The following is a 21,824-nucleotide window of genomic DNA, read 5'->3' as shown; positions in this document are numbered from 1 at the left end:
TTTAAATAGATTAGAAACAAAGGTTTTTGAAGATCTTTGGGGTTTTGTAGTTCTTTGGGACAGTTTGCCAAAAGAGTGGCAATCTATGCACAAAAAACTTTTGGCAGTATACAATGTGGAGTATAGATCATTTATAGCTGTCAGCAGAGTAATGTTGTAGTTTTCACCACAATCTAAAGAAAGAATGATTTGTTGTAAGAGTCTCTTACGATAATTTGTTTTAAGATTCTGATTAAGTCTGTATTAAGATTCTGATTAATCTACTCATTCAGTTTAGCAAAGTAGAAATATTCCAACAGGTTTTAAACAATTTTCTCACCCCACATATTTCTTAGCAAAACAGAATTCCAAATGGCATATTTTGCAAATTCAAGTGGAAAGCACTCTCTTGTTTTACGAGTCATTTTTCCAAATGTCCACTATTTAGGAATGATCCTCTCAGGATTGCTTTACCTATATACAAGGAGATTTTAGTCAATGTTTACTGGGTTCTCCAATTTGGCCTCCTTTCATCATATTTAGCCAGATGCTTTAGAAAAGTCTCCATTATGACACTACTCCAGTCAATGGTTGTATTTCAAAATATTACTTCTCACACCACTTGATTGATGTCAGTTACTTATGACCAATAGTAAATAAAAATCTAATGCAATGAAAGAAAGAAAGAAAAAAGGAATTTTCAATTTATGAAACCAGTTTTTATAATAAATGCTCTTTTTTCCATGCACTGTTGAACTGTACAAGACCATGTAAGTTCACTTCAAAGTTTAATTTTATAACTTTTCTTACAAAGCTTAGCGTGCAATACAATTTCTTTTTTATTAGAACAGCAGCTTAAAAAATGCAGAAAAAAACCATGTTTATGAACTGAATATAAACAAAGTAAATGCAATAATTATTAAAACAAAGAAATATCAGAAGTTAGCACAATAAGGAAAAGTGTGGGGAAACACACGATAAAATCAGCATTGCGAAAAAGTACACAGAAAAATTAGACGACTGTTAATATAGATAATATATACAGGGACCATTTCATTTTGCTTTAAAAGTTTGACTCTGTTCATCAGAATGTTCCAGTAATGATATCATGGGCTGTATTTGCCTATTCAGTCGGTATTTTAGAACTGAAAAGTATGAAAATGGAGCTATATGCAGAGGGTTAAGAATTGAAATCTGCCGACACGGCTCTGCCATGGCTCGGTCAAAAAACACCATAAATAATTTTGCTTTCCTCATCTACCTTAAAAACAATGAATGCAAATAAGAGTTAAAGCAAAAACAAAAACAAAAATTTACAGAGTACTTATTTTGCAAATCAATAAATGATAAAATTATATTTCCTTGAATTAAAAATAAATTTTTTGCATCCTTACTATCTGAGATTAAACATACAGTAACACATCATCAAAAATTTAAATAATTAAAAATGAGTTTGAAAATGAAAAAAAAAAAAAAAAAAAATTCACATTCTCTACAAAACCAACAATAATCTTTGGCTGAATTTCCATCAATTAAAAAAAATCCAGACTAATGTATTTGTTTTCCTTTAGACATCTCTTTTCAAATAATTTGTAATTCATAAAAAAAAACATTAAGAACTTATGTATAATTATGAAAATATCCACAAACCTCTCTTAACTTGGAGATCAGTTCTTGTTCTTCACGGGCTTTATCAAACTCTCTTTTCATAGTAAAACTAGACTTCAACGGTTTAACAGGAGTATATGCTTTAAAAAAAAAAAAAAAAGTTTTATTACATATACATTAAGTGAGTAAAATTGAAGCCTCTGATATCAAAATTACTACCCTTTCAGATAAATAAAAACTGTGCACAAAACTTACAATTCTTTGGCCACGTAAAATTATTTTGTGCAGCATCCTTATCCAATCCTTTCTCCTCCTGAAGCGAATGTTTCTTCTCCACCAAACACTGCTTCTAAAAAGTGCCATTAAATAACTTGCTTATAATAAATAAACTATACTAGACATATGTTAGACAAAAAATGTAATAAAAATTAATAATTTTTTCTTTATCAATAATAAGAATAGATCAATATTAAGTTTTTTTTTTAGATTCCAACAGTTTTTACAAAAAAGTATACTGAAGGAGAATGATAAGAGCAAACAAACTATCTCATCAGAATCAACATAAATTTCAGGAGAAAGAGTTATTCTGGAATAATTTATCACACATAAACATAATCATGTTTTCTTGCAATGGTACACTTTTAACAGCTTGCTTTTGCAATGCATGTACAGGAAAACAGAATCAACATTACACTGTATAAAACAACTAATCACAAATTGTATGCATGGAACTGCTAGTCAAAGACTATGTCACATTACACTCTAAAAAGAAATGCATTTTTTTACAAATATGTGGATGAATATACAGATACAACAATTTTTTTTTTTTTTTTTTTCCTCCATTTATTGTATGACATGAGATTTCATGCTGCACTTTAAATTTATGCAACCATCCAGCTGAAAAGCAAGCTTCCTTCACATTCAATCGAAGTACTATTTCTTTTGACTTCTCGTTTAACATGGGGCCACTCACTGGAGTACTGGATGCATGACACTGAATGAGAAATTTTAGCAAAATGACTTTGATCTCAGGAAACTTTCCATCTCAAACATGCAATCTCTTTGAAGCAGACTGTGCACAAATTTCTGCTCTTTCTTCTTTTTCTATCACGAACAACCACTTTTAGTGTTGTCACAGGAATATCCAGTTTCTTTGCTAACTTAACTTTTATCAAACCAGTACTCTGATCAAATTCTTTTAGATTTGAATTTTATCTTTCAATGAGAATACCTTTCACTTTCATGACATTCTGCTCCTCCTAGTTTACTTAACACAGTGCCCTGTTCAGAAGGGGGGGGAATGTCTATTTTTTCTTTCAAGTATTCCCTCAAATCATGAACCAGTTTTTCAACTCCTGCACCAGACTGAAATCTCATGTCTTTGTATCCTTTTCCTATCCCCATTTCTGAGGAAAAATAACTGAATGGTGGGACTGCGAAAATGTAGTAAATCAAACAAAAACGATGTATAACCAGTTATGCAACACAAAAAAATATATATATTACTATTAAAATACATACGAGTTAATCAGAACCAATATAAAACGATGTATAAATGGTGCTCCATTGTGTATGTATATATATATATATATATGTGTGTGTGTGTGTGTGATAATGTAGAAATAGTGATGGCATAGATGTTGGTTCATAATAAACAGCAATCCTGGCACCTGAGGCAGATTAAATATTTTTTTTTAATTATTTATTTATTTATTTATTTCAATTCACATATGATTTACTTGGCACTCTAATCCTGATTCAAAACATTTACATTTTTGATAGAGAAAAGTGCTTGAAGCCAAGTTAATCAACTTGGTTAAATGGTTAAAGTTCTGTTTGAAGCTTTGAACAGAGAAGATTAACAATAATACTTCTTTTCATTGCCTATCATGATCATGGGTGCACTATGCACCCCCACAATTTTATACAGATTATATTTTTAGAAAAATGGACAACAGCCAGCAGAGGCTAAGCAACACATCAGTGAGTAAAGTAGCGCCGCTGAAGCAAAATTATGAAGTCATCCAATATGGCAGCCTACCAAGAGAAAGTTTCAGTTCTTGAAATTTTGAGTTCCAAATCAGTAACGCCAAAATTTCAGTATAGGTTCCACATTAGTTACATCATCAGTGTTATTAAGTCATGTGAATGGATTGATCTAGAAATGACGCAGTCGAAAGAAATTTTGATGCACTGCAGATGCCAGGAAGGGGCATATAAAAATCTAAAGAAGAAATTTAAAGAGCTATTCTAACTAAATTAGTAATTTATTACAAATTCATTTTCTTATTTTAGATTTTACAAATTAGATTGATCTTCTTATTTCATATTTTACATATATACATACACACACATCTGTATTAAGTCAATGCAACTATGCATAATTTAAATATGCACTTGAAATGGAAATTACCTTCATGGACTCATTTGGTACATGATTCTTTGGCATACTGTCCACAAACACTTCTGATCCAGCAGAATCAAACTGCCACTGATTGACTAGAGGCATACTCATTGCTTTGGACTCATCTTCAGTCTGCTGAAGATAAAAAAATTCAGTATTTCTCAATAACAACAAAAAATTCAGAAGCAAGAAAAAGAAAATAATTACATTATGTCCAAAGGAGTGGTTTTTTAAACATTTTGTGTTTATTTACTAAATATCATCTTCTTCGCACTCAAACCAGAAAATTCAAGCGATATCGCAAAATAATTTTAAAATAACAGTTTCTTTAGAATTTCCAATAAACAGTCTCACACGCTCCCCCATAATAGTGCTGCCATTGCTCACTTTGAAATCATTGACTTTCTTAATCAAAAATTCGTTAAAGTGTTCTAAATATGAAATCGATAATAAAACAAATTCCAAATTAGGGCTTCCAGATGCGCATATACCGATGGAGGATTACGTTATTCAAAATTTGATGGCTCTAGGTACCATTGTTTTATCACAATGCGAGAAATATACATACATTTATAGAGATTCTTCATTACTTAATTTCTTTAGACATAACACAGGGCGATAATATTTGGTGGCAACAATTTGAAAAGTAAAACGGATAATTAAAGCTTTCGACATATAATGCCAAAATGAAATTAATAGCACTTCTGGGCTAATGCCATTTGGGCTATGGAAAAAAAAAAAAAAAAGAAGTTATACATCCACATTAGTAGTATGATTTCAAAAATGTTTTATGGCTGAACTGCAAAATGTCATCAAATGTTATTTTTAATATGAGTGACAACTGCACAATTTAACTTTTTAATTTGTTATGAGTAGGTACTCCACTTCAAACAGATAAACAATTAATACTTGAATACATGCATTATCAATACTGAAATATTTAAGTATCAGGTTTAATCAATACATTTCAAATAATGAAATATTTAACTTTTGAAAATGCATGCAATGCAGCATACATATCATGATTTCTGCATTTAATACACACATCAACATTTAGAGACTGTATGAGAACAGAATATAATGAAAATAAGCATGCTTTCATAAATTTTACACTAATAAATTTTAATGACATATAACATGCAAACAATATTAGAAACAAAATTAAAACAAAGGTCATTGGAAAAAATAAATTGTATTGCATCATCAGACATTTAGTTTAATATTTTGGAAGTCTTCTCATATCAGAATATTAATGAGAAGTGTTAAAATTCTTTCTATCTGTCAATGAAAGCGTTTTAACGTATGTGTAGGCTGAGTGCAAAAAGCGTCAAAATACCGACATCTGGCTGTAGCTATTACATGAAATGCTGCATGAAGTTTTCATCATTTTATCATGTTTTATATGAAAATAAGCCAATTTCACTTAGAAAGAACTTCTGCAAACAATCTTCTGTTTAGGTAACTCCCAAATGCAATGTCAAAAACTAAACAGCCTTCGCTCAATAGAAAATAGGTTTTAGATTTTTCCTCTCCAAGTACGATGTTTAGTTTGGAAAATAAAACCAAAGAAAATATCATTTTCTACTAGTTATTATTAGTTATGAAGAACGTAGGTATTTCCGCAATTAAAAAACAAGATTATGACAAGTGAAGAATTTGGAGAATGTTCTTTATAATAATAATAAAAGACCGAAATTTGACATAATTCCCTTTTCTTTTACGTATTATTTTAAAAATAATATCAGTACTGAAAATAATATCAGCAGGTTCTATTTGAAGTCATTAGTTAAAAAAAAAAAATTTTATAAACAACAGTCTGAGGTCTTTGGTGAGAATCATATTGTAATATTATGGTACATGTTATTTTAAAATAAATAATAACAACAATAAATCTTTTTTATAAACATATGTGTTCCCTCATTAGTTTTTTCCCTTACTTTTTTTAATTTTTTATGAAAGTTTCTCACCTTGTGAAAAAAACAATGGTACCTGCAGACATCAAATTTTGAATAACGTAGTCCTCCACTCGAATATGAGCATCTAGAAGCCCAAATCTGGAATTTGATTATGTATTTCTTATTTTGTAAAACTTTAAAACATTTTTTATTAACAAACTCAAAGATTTCAAAGCACTCCATTAACTTTAACACTGCATCTTCAAGCATGGATATTTTATATGCGATGGCCCTCCTCTTTTTTGTTTGTTTGTTTGTTTTTGTGTGTGTGTGAGAAATATTGCTGTTGAATTGAGGTGTGAAGAGCATGATAGTTAATAAATAAAAATAACACACAAAACATTAAAAAAAATCCCTTTGGGTGTAATATAAAATCTCAAAGCTTTCAGATTTTTTATTTATTCATTTATTTTAATTTATTTTTGGGGGGAGAGAGAGATAATTCTAACTTTTAAATTTATTTCCAAATTTTACTTCCTGGCATTTTCATTCCACACACAAATAAATTAGACTTAATTATGGCTGAGCTATTTACCACAAAAAATTTTCTTAAACAAATGCTCTTTCTTTCACTCACTTTATGTATGAGAAAATTGCCAGCCAATTTGTTCATATTAAAACTCAAAACCCTCATGAAAATAGAGCTGTGCAACCCTAGCTAACAGATACAAATTTCTCATATAAGTATATTACTCACCGAAGAAGTTACAAGACCATCTTTGCGCAATGTGTGCTTGGAAGCCAAGGTACTTTTTGTTTTTGATGTCGAAAGTTTCGGAGAAAGTTCAGAGCTAGAAAATGGAAGTGGGAAATATACAAAAAAAAATTTTAGACGAGTTGCAAATTTCCATATTAAAATCAACAAGTTACAATATCCATTTAATGATTAATTTTGAATAAATTCTTTAATTTTATGTGTTTGAATGAAAATTGAATAATTTATCTCTTGACAACACTTAAGACATGAAAACATAAATACAATAGCAATACAAATATTTTCCAAGTGGGAAATTTTGGTGGGGAAATTATAATATATATATATATATATATATATATATATATATATATATATATATAATTTATGCATATAATTTCAAGTAAATGAATTAATACTGTTATATATTATAATACAGTTGAGTCACACTCAGGTTTAATTTAAAATGTATGAAGTAGAATTAAATAAACTGATTTCCGAGATCTTTCACATTAAATTTAAAAGGAAATTATGATTCTTTAACAGAATTACAATCAATCACCTACAGTGGTTACATTAATGCCTCTAATAATGAATCGTTTTTTTTTTTTTTTTTTTTTTTTTTTTTTTCATGATTTCTTCTTATGCACATTCTGCCTCTTAGGTTAGCGCCTCTTGCCTATTAGCAATTTATGTTCAATTCTTTGTTTTAACAATAGTCCGTCTGCTATTTTATATTTAATTTATAAAATTAATGGCCTCAAATATGTCAATGCTGATACTGTTTCACAAGACTTTTTCACATATTACTTTCATCTTGTATATGTTAGTTTCTTGTGTTCAATTTTTTGTTGTATTGATATTGCATCTACTTTCTAAAATTTATATTTCATCCATAAACATAACTATTTAGAATTTGTCAATGATTGAAAAAATTACTATTCTTGGCTCTCAGAAAAATAAATGCAACCACTCTTCAGGACTTTTGAGAACAATCATGAAATCATGAACTATTAACTTACGCTGCATTGTACGAATACCAATGCCTAAAAACAAAAAGCATCCACGTCACAAATTGGTTTCATGGATCAAAAATTATATTTTGGGACACATTATATTTTATCTACTATTGGTAGAAAGAAAAAACATCAATCATGTGGTGTCAGAAACAATTAAATATTGTAATAAAACCACAGATTAGAACAGCTTTATGAGGAATGTTTGCTCAAAAAATTTGATCAAACATGCTAAACGTGAATTGGAGGGCCCAAAAAAATATTGGAATCAACGAGTCTCTTTGCACAGGAAGAATACAGGAAGAATTCCAGTGGATATTTGAATACATCTTACCAAACAGGAAACTGTTTTCTGGTTGAAATTATGAATAGACTACAAGATATATCACCGAGTCGTATTTCACTAAATTTAAAGCCCTTTTAAATTATATCTGTGATCGTAGTAGAATCATAGATGCAGAAATTTGTGTTAAGACTGTTGCACTTTTGGCAAGATTTTGGTGAAGTGATTGGCTCAAAGATCCACAAATTCCATTTAAAGTTTTACCTAATGAGAGAAAGGGATATTTTATGTATTTACATATCATTTTTGCTTTAATACAACTATCCATTCAACTTGTGTTGCTAGTCAAATTATCAGAAATAAAAATTTCTTTCCTAGCATGCAGTAATTATCATAATCTTTAACCATAAGTTTACTGTTTAGACAAGAGATGACTGGTTAGATAAAATTTACAGTCTAAATAAAGAGGTAAAAGCATATTCTTAATAATTTTTTTCAAATCAAAGTCTATTTTTTCACTTAGTATTAACAATTAACAATTATAATGATCTTAATATTAACAATTTTGTTAAGACAGGAGGAAAAAAGAAAGTGAAGAAAAAGAATGTGGCACTTGCAACACTAAGAAATTCAAAAGGCAGCATATTGAGAAAGAACATTTAATGTTATTGCTTAAAATAAATTTCATTAGAATTGCTTAGAATACTGACTACATTTTAGTGGGAAGGAGCACATAATGCAATTTATTTCATTTCATTGTCTTATAGCTTATTCAAACTATAATTGAAAGGTTTTTGAAAAATACAAAACTTTTCAAAAAAGGAAAATAACAACTGAATAAAACTGCAATCTCAAAATGACATAATGGACTGATTTTTCTTTTAATAGAGATGAGGAAAATGGCATGCATAGGTTGATAAATAATGTTATGAAATGAATGGGGCATTTAATATTGGATTTTGGGAAAAGAGATATGATGGGTAATATTTATCAAATACTATAAAAGGGTTTGATAGTATTTTATTAATAAGAAGAATTTTTACTGCAAAATTGCCCACTTTCAAAAATCACAAAGTTTTCAAATCATATGGCAAATGCAACTTTCAAATGGTCTCCAAACAAAAAGCAATATTGATTTAAAATATATAAACTTAATATTAATTCATTATTAAATTTTAATAAATGTTTTTCATCTAATTTCATTCAATTTATAATTTTTGTAGTTTTCAAAAAAATTTGTATTGATACAAATGCAATTATGGGGGGCAAAAAAAAAAAAAAAAAAAAAAAAAATCTTTTAGATGTCAAAATGTTTTTGAACACTACAAAATCACAACTAATCATTAATGTGGCAGACAAGCATGAGGTTTTAAAGTGAAATTAAATACAAACATTAAACTTAGTTATATCTTCATTAAATGATCTTTAAATTTCTAATAGTTCATATTAAAACAGTCCATATTAAATAAAAGTTAAAACATTAAAATTACACTAATAATCAATCACTTGAGAAAGAAAAGGAATTTGCATAATTCAAGTTTCATTAGGAGATTAAAAAATTTTTACTACAGTTTTGTTCAAGAATTTGTCATTAAAATTTCCCTCATTGTATTATTTTTTTGTTTTTAATACTAAGAAATTCTTTTAAAACTACTTTAAAAAATATTATTTAAATTCAGATATACAATACAAAGTCCGTAATCCGGAATGATCTATAATCCGGACTTCAAAACCACAAACTTTACGCATGCGCGTAAAGAATGTGCATACATTACACACGCACGCAATGTATGCTTTACGCATGCGCACATTGAAAGAAATGTTTAATAAAGTAAACAAATCAATATTAAGCTTTTTTTTTTTTTTTTTTTTTTTTTTTTTTTTTTTGTAAAATTTGATACCCTTTAGATCATAATTGCCCTTTATTTTATAAATTATGCTTTCATATTTTTAACTGTATAATTTCTGCATGCCAGCTTACCAGATTTAAATTGATGATCAATAATCCGGAATTGCTGAAGTCCAGACGAGTCCGGATTATGGACTTTGTACTGTATTAAAAACTGTGAGATTTACTAAGATACAAAGAATTACGACAAAATGCGAACTTCTTGATTTTACGAAGAGGTTTGGTAGCTTTATAATTCTTGTAAGAAATTTAAAACTTCATATTTACTTACCTGTTTTCATCACTGGAAGCTTTTTTATAAATATTTGGTGCAGTAGCTTCTCTTTTTTTCTTGACTGATTCTTTGTATTCTTTGAATGTTTGTACAGTGATCAAATCAGAATTTTTTTCAGATGCTTTCTCTTCAGCATTTACAGGAACATAATTGAACAGTGTGCTGAAATAATTCAACATTTCCATTAAAAATTGTAATTAACGCAAAGGACCATAATTAAAATTCAGAATTCCAATTATCTGGACTTCCTGTTCTTTCTAGACTAAATAAAGTTTAACTAGTCAAGTAATTATTTTTCCAATATTTTTTTTAATTCCTTTACTGATATAAGAAGCTAATACATTACACATATTTTTGAGTTATTAAATTAATGTAGATGAATGCACAAAACAAGCAGATTTGCAACAAATATAATACAATTCCAATAACCTACACCCCTCAAGACCAAAACTTGTGTGCATTAATGGATTTTATGGATTACATGTCCTGTCTTTCTGAATTTTGTTTGCATATGAATAATTAACTAAAAGACAATTAAAACTCGCAAATTATTTAATAAAGATTTATTAAATACAAAACTATTTCCTAAGCTTAATTAAATATGAAAAAATTATTATTAGAAGGAGAAAACAGAGTAAAATTGGGTTCTTTAGAGGGAAGGAGGGGTAAGAATTATTTTTGTTAAAACATGTTGAAGAATTTTAAGGGGGAAAAATATCCCTCAGTACAATTATCTTTAAAAATAACCTTAACACAAGAAAAAATATATTAATAAACAGATATATTGTTTATAAAACTTTTATCAGTAACGTTTTTATTTTTCCCCTAAATTGAATTCTTAAGCTAATTCTACCATTATGTTCCATGCATTGGCAATCAAACACAAGCATAAACAATAGTACAAGAGATAGAGAAGTTCAATCAAACAAATTCAAACCCACATTGAACTACCAGTGTTAGTAGTCTCACTACTTGGCTATAGGTACACAATTTTGAAACTGGCGGTACAGAAAATTCAGTACCCCTGATTTTAAAATTCAATTCGAACCAACTGCTACTTTTCCACTATTTTTAGCATACATGTGGCAACAACAAACCTACACATGCATTACCACATATGCATTTAAGTACATGTAGACTTAGATGCTTTATTTAAATGTTATTTCACTGAACCAGTGTCGGTTAGCTGCAAAGATGTAAACATCATAGATAGAAATTATTTTTCATCATAAAATTTCTTGTTCCTTGTAAAATACCTTTTTTCATTATTGTTTATGAACAGAATAGAATAGCACCTGTAAGTCCTAAAGATAGCCAAAATATAATCTTTCAGAAATTTAAAAAAAGTCACCTATACGGTTAGGACTTTTCATGGGGATGTAGATAATTAGAAAATGCCAGCAGCTATTTTGTTAATGACCTTATTGTGATAAAAGTACTAAAAACGCATTTCCAAAGTGCAAACACCAAAAGAATGAGCCACAGTATACGATTAGAATCAGCAAAATATTTCTCATTCTGTTGCACTCATAAACATAATATCCAAGCTATATTAAATTACACTGTTTTTGTTGTTATTATCCTATTTTTAAAATCTTTTAAGGCCAATTATTCTGTCTTAAAACATTTTTAACTAAGTACTAGATATACATAAATTAGATTATAACAACTGTTGTTCAAGATGAAATGGGTAGTTATTTAAAAACATTTAAATTATTGAATTACTCATTTTTTCACACATAATAAGAAATGCATAATCAAAGCAAATAAATTAAGTTTACGATTGGATATTAAATAAATTATGTTTACGATTGGATATTAAATAAATTATGGCTCCGAGTGCAACCACAAATATATTTGAATTAAAAATCATGTTTGAACATTCATAATTTTGGGGGTAGATGGGGTCTAAGCATTTGCATTCGGTTTTATATTAGATTCCTTCAAATCATTTTCAGCATTTCTCATTAATTTTCTATTTTTTATTCTAGGATAATATAAATGTGACTAATACAAATAAACCTTCGAATATATTTAGTGTTGAAATATACACAAAAACTTACTAAAACTCTTTCTCAATTGCAGAATCTGCAATATTTAATTTACTGCAGAAATAGAGCATGTTGTTATAATAAAAATCAGCATAAATTCCCCTCCCCCTCCTTTCACAAATTTGTAATACCCGAGATAAATTTTTTTAAATCTGAAAATAATATATGTATTGTGTGTGTATATATATATATATATATATTTGGGGGGGTGCTTATTGTTCCCAAAATTTGCACTTGAACAAAAAAATAACGAAAGCATAATAAACTTACTTAGTATTTTGATTCCTTGTAGAAATGTTGCTAGACATCTCCCAATGAGGTGATTCTCCCGGATATTTCTTGAACCCACAAATGAGCTGCAATAAGAAATTAAACTGTTAGTAGAGCATATTACAATACAACAATATATTAACATACATGTAGCACTTAATCTAATTAAAATGATGGCATTAAGTAATGAAATTTTTCTAAACATTACATTTACAAATTAAATTTAAAATTATATTTTATTAAAATTATTTACTTTATTGTATAACAAATATGTTTCGATTGGCATAGTTTCTTTACGCTTTAAACATGAAGAAAGAACTGATATAACTGTGGCATAATTTTTTTTTATATCCATTGTAGATGTGATTAAAAATACATATCAAAACATATTATTTATGAACCATACAGATAAAATTTTTAAAAAAGGGTTGTCTCTTATTAGGTTTTTAGAAATATATTTTGAAACTTGTCTTATTAGGCAAAAACACACAGAGCAGAAAACAGAAAAATTTTCAATTAATCCAAATGTAAACTTTGATTAGTTTATAAATTGTTTTGGCCTTTCATATAACAGGTAGAATTTCAAAAGCACTAATTTAATAGGATTTAAAATTAATCAGTGAAAAATCGCTGGATTAAATTTTTAACTACAGCCATGTAAGTCTAACATTTTACTTTTAAGTATGTTATACTTTTAAGCAAGTTAAGTATGTTATGTGAGTCTTCAGTATTTACAATAATGTTCAATTTTATATATATATGTCTACAATAAACAACTTTTAAAATTGAAAAAATTTAAGTAATGCACATATGATTTCAATAGTTATAGATTTTCCTCACAGTAGTTCAAGACTGACTTATCCAAGATAGATAAATACTTTAATACCCCCAAAAAATATACTAATTACAATTCAACATACATGCTTCTTCCTGGCACTGTACTGATTACAATATACTAATAACAATTCACTATACTAATTACAATTCAATATACATGCTTCTTCCATGGCACTGTACTGTATAAACCATTAAAGATTTTGGAAACTGAGACATGAAAAATCAACCATGCCTTCATTGTGATTCAAACCAGATTTTCCATTTGCTACCTGAACATGCTAAACCATGCCTGGGGAATGTGATATTTCCTTATATTCTTCCTCACTTAAACAGCGACTGGGAAGAGACACAAGAATCTCGTTAATTAAATCCAAATAGTTGCAACTTACCATTCACTACGTTTTTAGTTCAGGACCATGAAGCAACGTTAATATTTTTTCTTGTCCAAATGTTAGTCAGATGTGCTAATATAACTTAATGCAAATATAACTTAATGAAAGTACTTTCACCAAAAAGCACACAGGGAAATGCAATAATTTTTTCTATATGGCATTTTCATACAATGCCTGATAGTAAATTTTTTGATAATACTTGGTTAATTCACAATAAAAAAGAAAATGATGGTCATTCCTTAGTCAAGCATTACTTTCATTAAATCCTTTAAAGTTGTTTTCTTGTTTAGAATTATTTAGAATTTACCATCCTAAACTGATAAACGAACCAAAATTAAAAAATTATTGATATCAAGCCAATTTCAACAACACATCTTAAATGTTAACATCAGAAAAAAATTCTGTATGGAGATATAATTTTTTATGAATATTAACTGATGTTTCAACAACATATATATATATATTTGTTATAAAAGGGTATTTCTTACAGTCATAACAAATGAATAACGATACATAAATATATAGTACTTTATAATAAAAGAGACAACACTTAAACCAAAAGAAATATTAGCATGAAATCCAAATGAAAATATTGTAAAGCAAATATAACTTAATGAAAATAATGACCACTTTATTAAATCTAAATTTTAAAAAAAAGGCAAAATTCATTAATTCCAAGATTCATAAATAAGAAAAAAATATAATTATTCTAATAAACAGCTATAAATTGACTCATTCCTAGCTGTTGTTGTCAGAATTCTATCAAACTAAGCTCTTGACACCAGAAATAAATAAATAAATGGTTGTCAAAAAGGAATGAGCGAACTTTCAAACCAGCATACACTACTAATTGTTTCTTCCCAAAGCCCAATTCTTTCCTTGCAATGCCATTTTGGTGCTTCAAAGGCAGTGAACGCAATTTTACTTCGTTACTTCTCCAATAGATTTCAATACAGATGGTATCTCTGTGTTACAAGATTTTAATTACCACTGTTCATTAAGAACTGCAAATCATATTGGCTATATATCTATGATTCTTTCTCCTCCCCACCCCAAAAATACTTCAAAAAGAAAATTAACTGAAAATCTTGGAAGAATAATTACTGAATAGATGTTCCTTTCCCCCCCCCCCCTACACACAATGATATCACTGCATAGCTACTCGTGAGATGAAATAAATCTGACTTACCATTAACTGGAAAGTATCGGATACATTTATCATACAACAGTACAGAAAAGTAAAAAATTAAATACTTCACATTATAAATAAGAACCTACATCTTGTGACTCTTGAGATCTAGTATCACCGTCAGATGTGCTGTAACCGGAATCAAAAGTATAACTTTTCCTGCAACTACCACCGGCAAAACCATTTTGAAATCTAGTATCAGATCTATGAAGGAAATTTGAATTTTAAGGGTAAAAGAAATTAAACCTTTTAAGAAAAATTAAAGAAAATGTGCATTGCAAGTAATTAACTCATTAAATTAAACAAAATGGTAATAATAAATAAAAATTAAATAAAAAGTAATCAATAGAATCCATATCTACATCAATAAGCTAAACTTACAGAACAGGAGGACTGCGGAATTTCTGAAATTCTGTTTCCAAAACAATTCCACGTTTATCTTCTTTTATTGCTTGAATTTCCAGGAACTTGAAAACATGGATTCTTCCTCTTTTACACAACTAGAATATAAAAGAGTAATGAATACATGACATATGTAGTTGCTACGAACACTAACTGTAAAATAACATGCAAGAAAAGTTCAAGGTCCAGCTCCTCCATACCACCAGATTATTGGATAAATCAAGACAAGGCAATTATTATATTATAACAACCAAGTCAATGCAAAATTAATTTGCGCATTTACAAAATTAAACAGATAATTTTTTTTTAAATGCATAAAAAATTTTTGTAAACATAAATTAATTATATGTTTAATTTAAAAAAAAATTAAGCAAAACTCACCATACAGTAACCGTTTAAATATATCTCATGACAGAAAACATACCAGAAGATAAACTAGAGAATATGCACAATTTATTATTCTAAAACAAATTATGTATTAAACATTAGGTTATTATTCTAAAACAAATTATTATGTTTTATGTCTAAAGCAAATTACGTTTTATAATCTATTGCAATTTTGTTTCACAAAAACATTTTATCCTCATCATTCTTCACATCCTTTGACAACAGTGAAGTTTTTTGCAGCTGGCTGTTATTTAGTTTTGTTATTTTCTATATCTTTTGATACCAGCATGTTCTCCATAATTGCCTAATATTTAGCTTATTTAATACATTCAATAAATTTCATCTTCAGAAAACATAACGACTGAGTTAGCACTTCAGAGTGGTTTATCATAAGCCTACCGATATTTTTTGCTTTCTTCAACAGAATTCTGCTACATAACATTCAGCCATAATGACGATGGTGACAGAGAAAAGGCCTAAAGCTTTGGCTTATTTCAGAAGAATACATTCATAGAAGATGGAGGATTATCAGGTACCAAATTATCAGACTTTTGTGCTTAATTTTTCATAGAATCTTACATAGTAAAATGTCAAAGCTTCAAAATCTGCAAAAGATAAACAAATAAGAAATTTTCAAAATTTTATACAACAAACTATAAAAATGATGAATTGATAATATAAAACTATGCAATGAATAACTTGCATAATGAATGTAAACTGAATCACAATGCCTTCCAAAGGTTTCTTTGCCAGCTAGCACGTAAAGAACTGTAAAAATTATGGAACAAACCATGTACATGTAACATTACATAATAATATTGTTCCAAAATTAACATGATAAACATCATGAAAGTACGTGATGATATAGTTATCCTAATATTTAAGCTGTTCATATCATGTGATGTAATGATTTATATCCTCTTAGCTTGAGAAAAGCAGATTAGAGCTTTGGTACATATATGTATTATATGTAATTTTTTGGCTGTCTACCAACCTACGATTTCTCTATTAATAAGAAATGCTCTTTTTTATCTCATAATAAACACTGCATTTTAATTCATTGTGCCTGAATATGCTTTGGCAAGAAGCTCCTACAAAACTTTTAGTTAAAAAAGAAAATAAACATCTAATACTATCCACTGACAGAAAAAGGAACAAAAAAAAAAAAATGTCCAACAGCCAAGGAATTCAAAGAAAGAGTAAATACATATCAGAATTTAAGTTATTAAGAAAATCAGAAAAATATTTATACATATGCAGAGATTCCCAAAAATCTAATTCATAAACAGTTTTTTTTTTTTTTTTCCTACTTTTCTCCCAAAAATGGAGTTAACGATTAACAGAGCTATGCACCAGCTTACATTTAACAGAGATTTATGCAACTTACAATTAACAGAGCTATGCACCAGCTGAGTTATGAGTTCTAGTTATAAGTTCTGTAATCTTTAACAGTCTGCAATTTATTTATTCATTCCAGTGTATTTTGACTTATTAAAATGCTCACCTTTATAAGTCCTTATTTGAAAAATAAAGTACAGAAATATATGTACATCACACAAAATGCATAAAACATACAAGTGGTTAATTGATTAAGGTAAAACAATTTGAGGACTATCTGCCTATGGAGAGGGCTGCTTCCATGGAGGACATTTTAAGGAAAACTGGCTCAGGCCGACATTACACATGACCAAAACCACAAAACATCCCATGTTTGCAGCCATTTCCACGATTCTACCAGGGTAAACAACTTTACTAATCAGCCATTAATCAGCATAACACATATGAACTGAAACTTACATTTTTATAAGTTTCTTTTATTACACATGATGTACAGTTATTCTTCCCTGGCCCCAAGATTTTGTTAAGCATCATGTCTTACATTCAATAACAAACAATCTATGATAATGTATACTAAAAAAAACTTAGTAATCTATATTTAAAAGTCAACAAAATAACTTCAATGTCAAAAGTCACTCTATTTGCCTTGTTTCAATGAACAGGGTCAAATAAACAATAACTTTATACACTTATAACTAAAGAGAATTTTAACTTCAATACATGTTATTAAAATTTTATATCCTTCATATTATTCTTATAATTCATCTATACATATTTTTTCATTCATAAAATATATGATAAATAGGTACTTATGTATTATCTCATCAACCATGAAAGTGCTGCCAAGTAGTGCAATTTAGAGGCAATTATGGATACGCATGATTAACAACAAGCTCGTAACATCTGCGCTGTCATTTGCTGTAACCTTGATAGATTCTCAACAAACTATGTTTTGTTTCCATATATACAAGGATATAAATTAATTGTTACTGTATTTTTCATAGATTTTGGAAACAAAATAGGTGATTAAATCTAGGGACCTGCCTGCTACAGAACAGTAAGCAGTGGATTATTCTCAAAAGTTAAGGGATTCTCCCATAAAAAAGTGTGTATTAATGGACACACTCATGGTTCATTAATTCATGGAAAGCAGCCGACTTTCATGATCCATGGAATAATATTCAAGTATCAATAACTATATCTTTTTTTTACTCCTACTATGATTTATAAAAAATATAAATTACATACTTAAAACTACAAATATCTACACTTATATTTGTAATGAGCAACAGAATCATAATTTATGTTGAATAAAAAAATGTTCTTATAATTTAATGTTCCACTATTTGATATTAACTCTTATACAATATACAGGGTGATTTAAAAAAAAGTTTAAAAAATGGCATGGCAAATCAGGCATACAACAAAAATAAAAAATCACACAGGAACATGGTGTTGCAAATGCCACTAAAGGACGCTAGAGCAGAGAGAAGGCATTGCTACACAAGCACGAGCTGAGCAAATGGAGATTGTCTTCATTCAAGCCATGGATGCATTGTCAGTAACACAGCTAGTTATAAATACCACGAAATGGCTGGAAAGCATCTAATTTACGGCGTGGCCAACTGCAATGGATAAGAAGCTATGCAAATGTATCATGAGAAATAGCCTGATGGAAAGGTGCCTTGCTGCTCATTATTTGCCACTCTGCATTGAAAATGGTGCAAAAACCAGCTTGTTTGACATGTACAAGTCACCAATGAACAACTAGGACAGATTTTTAAGAAAATGTTCTCTCAGAACTGGAGTATAATCCTTCAACAAGTACATGAGTTGTAACTGAAGATACTCATATCCCCAACCTACCATATGGCACATGGCAAGGAAGGACTGCATCCACTCCTGAATGCATTTACAATGCATCCAGGCATTGGAACCAGAAGGCGACAAGCACATGGAATTTGCATGGTGGTTTTTGCAAGAAAATGTTACAGACTGAAACTTCACAGCAATTGCTCTCATCACTGATGAGACTACATTCTCACTAGAGGATGTGATGAACATTCACAACTTGAATACTTGGGTGGATGAAAATCCATATGCTACACATATACATCACTCACAATGCAAATTTACCCTCAACATCTGGGCTGGTATTGTAGGAGACTGTTTATTTGGTCCATACATTCTGCCAAAAAGACCTGATGGTTGCATTTACCTTGCCTTCTTGCAAGAGTTTCTGCCAGATATGCTTGAATGATTTTCCTATACTTATTTGTTGACACATTTGATTTCAGCATGATAAAGCTCCTGCACATTTCTGCAGACAAGTCAGAACACATCTGCAGGCTACTTTTCCTGAGTGCTGGACTGGTCGTGAAATCACATGGCCACCACAATCACCAGATCTGTCTCCTATTGACTTTTTCTTCTAGGATTTTTTAAAAGGACTTGGGTATGAAACATCTGTTTCATTGTCAGATGACTTAGTAGGAAGAATTGTTGTGGCAGAAGGATGTGTTCAAGATACACCTGGTATCTTTGAGAAGGTGCGCTGTTTAATGCAGCATCAATGTCAGACATGTCTCTATGCATCTCGAAAAAAGCATCTCGTGTAGTGGTTGTACATTTGTAGCATGTGACTAATACAAATAAATTATCTGAATGGTTTTGTTTCTTGTCTTTCTATTACATATATTTCATTTGCTCTATTGTGGCTCCAGATAGAATCTGCAACCCCATGTTCCTATGTGATTTTTTATCCCATTTTATAAGCTTTCTTTTTTTAATCATCCTGTAGTTAGTTTGTAAAAATGTATTTTAACCAATGTATTTTCCCCATTTAAAACTAAGACTTTAAATGAAAGAAAAGCAATACAACTTTTGGAGACTTATCAGATGTGATGTATAATGTATCTATATATGATGTACAAGACATTAATGTAAAATTCCAAAATTCTTTAATTTGGTCACCTATAAGATATATTCACAAAATTGCAATAAATATCTCAGGAACGTACAAACAGCTTTATGAGAACCTTCTCATATGGTTTCTCCATGACTCATTTTCTCAACTCCTAATAGTTATGATCTATAAAACTTATTCTACTAGTTTATATTTATTATGTCAATAATTTGCTACAAAACTCTCTCCAATTTATTTGGTATCTTTCTAATACTCAAAAAGCTATTTTTGTGAAAATATCATAAAAATGACTGAAAAGAGCAATGTGAAAACACACAGAAATTAAATTAAAAGATATAGTAAATGTAATAATAGTTTGTACATTCATAGTTTCAACAAGTAGAAATTAATTTCCATAGGCATACTGATAATATTAAAAAAAAAAAAATCTAACAAAGCAGAAATTTATGTTTGTCAAGGAAGTTCAACCCCCTTTCCCTAAGAATGAAATCAAATTAAAAAGCTTAAACCTAGTGAAATAAAAGTTCTGTAGCAGAATAAAAAAATTTCACAACTTGATGCATTTATTGAATTCAGTCTTTTGATACATTAAAATAAATGCTGATAATTCCTCCACTTAACAATATTTTATTACAAAAAATATCACTGTACAGGACCGACAAACTACCTTTTCAATTCATATATAAAATATATAAAAAATATTAATGTTACAGTAGCTGACTTTATCAATTACATGTTAATTATGCAATACAGTCAAACTCCCTATTTTCTAGGGATAATGACCACAGTTAATCAGAGGCTAATAATCATGGTTATCAGAGGTTATGAAAGTATACAAAAGAGGTAATATGAATAAATAATTAATAGAAAAATACCATTAATTCATAGATAAAATATATAAAAAATATTAATGTTACAGTAGCTGACTTTATCAATTACATGTTAATTATGCAATACAGTCAAACTCCCTATTTTCTAGGGATAATGACCACAGTTAATCAGAGGCTAATAATCATGGTTATCAGAGGTTATGAAAGTATAGAAAAGAGGTAATATGAATAAATAATTAATAGAAAAATACCATTAACAATTTAACCATATTTTTAAGCAATTTCACACAGGGAATAAGTTTATTTGGTTATATAATCTAAATCACTACTCAGAACAAAACACACTTCAAAACAAAAGAATGTATTTGTTTACACACTCTTGTCTTTCAAGAGAAATTAATGTGAAACAAAAGATTAACAGCTGTACAACTGATTTTTTAACAGATGGCTTAGGAATGCTTATATATTTTGAATTACACACAGTTAAATTATGTACTGCTATGGATAAAAACTCCCAAATAGTATGATATCATTTGAAATCACTGCTGTTATCCCACGTATTTTTCTTTTTGTACCCTCTTATTTTACACAGATGGTTTGTGATGCCAACTTTTCCCTTATTCAGCAATAAACAAATTTTTTAACAGACAGATTCCAGTTAATTTGTCCTCATAAGATTATAATACAGTACAACCTCCATTAACTGTGTCAAAATCTTGCTTAAAGCACTGGATTGGTGTATCTGTAAACTAAGTAACTTCCATTTTATTTTTAATCAGCTCTTTACATTCATTATTTAGATGCATGTATACCTATGTTAATGCAAACAAGTAATCTGTTTCTTGAATGAAAAATATGTGAAATGATATAAATTTCAGAGTATTACTTTCAATTGTCCTTTTTCACTAACAGATCATATAAATTAATTGTACTGAAAAAGTTTGGACATAGTTTTTCAGTATCTTTATTTCCTGATAAATAATATCCATTAAACTTTGCTCTGGACTGAAAAAAATTGGTGATGATTTTTAAGTATCCTGTTCATTGATGGATTGATTATATCCTATCTTGGAAGAACAC

The 21,824-nt window shown here is 28.9% G+C and overlaps 1 protein-coding gene across 3 annotated transcripts in view; it reads right to left on the bottom strand.

The window, feature by feature from the left end:
• Nucleotides 1-21,824, bottom strand: part of Lrch (Leucine-rich-repeats and calponin homology domain protein) — a 77,806-nt gene that overhangs the window by 37,079 nt on the left and 18,903 nt on the right. For 2 of the 3 annotated variants that reach the window (XM_035358105.2, XM_035358103.2), the window contains exons 6-13: nucleotides 15,243-15,361; nucleotides 14,951-15,065; nucleotides 12,444-12,529; nucleotides 10,120-10,284; nucleotides 6,644-6,737; nucleotides 4,001-4,126; nucleotides 1,843-1,936; nucleotides 1,630-1,727 (exon numbers count right to left, since the gene is read on the bottom strand). In XM_035358105.2, coding sequence (XP_035213996.1) covers nucleotides 1,630-1,727; nucleotides 1,843-1,936; nucleotides 4,001-4,126; nucleotides 6,644-6,737; nucleotides 10,120-10,284; nucleotides 12,444-12,529; nucleotides 14,951-15,065; nucleotides 15,243-15,361 — 897 coding nt within the window. The remainder of the gene's footprint in view (nucleotides 1-1,629; nucleotides 1,728-1,842; nucleotides 1,937-4,000; nucleotides 4,127-6,643; nucleotides 6,738-10,119; nucleotides 10,285-12,443; nucleotides 12,530-14,950; nucleotides 15,066-15,242; nucleotides 15,362-21,824) is intronic. The other variant, XM_035358104.2, reaches the window with a different exon arrangement.

Source organism: Stegodyphus dumicola, chromosome 4 (assembly GCF_044657685.1).
Source record: "Stegodyphus dumicola isolate Sdum_Otavi_A_Nest chromosome 4, ASM4465768v1".
Taxonomy (NCBI): Eukaryota; Metazoa; Arthropoda; class Arachnida; order Araneae; family Eresidae; genus Stegodyphus; species Stegodyphus dumicola.
The sequence above is the reverse complement of the archived record's forward strand: the minus strand, read 5'-3'. Positions and strand labels throughout refer to the sequence as shown.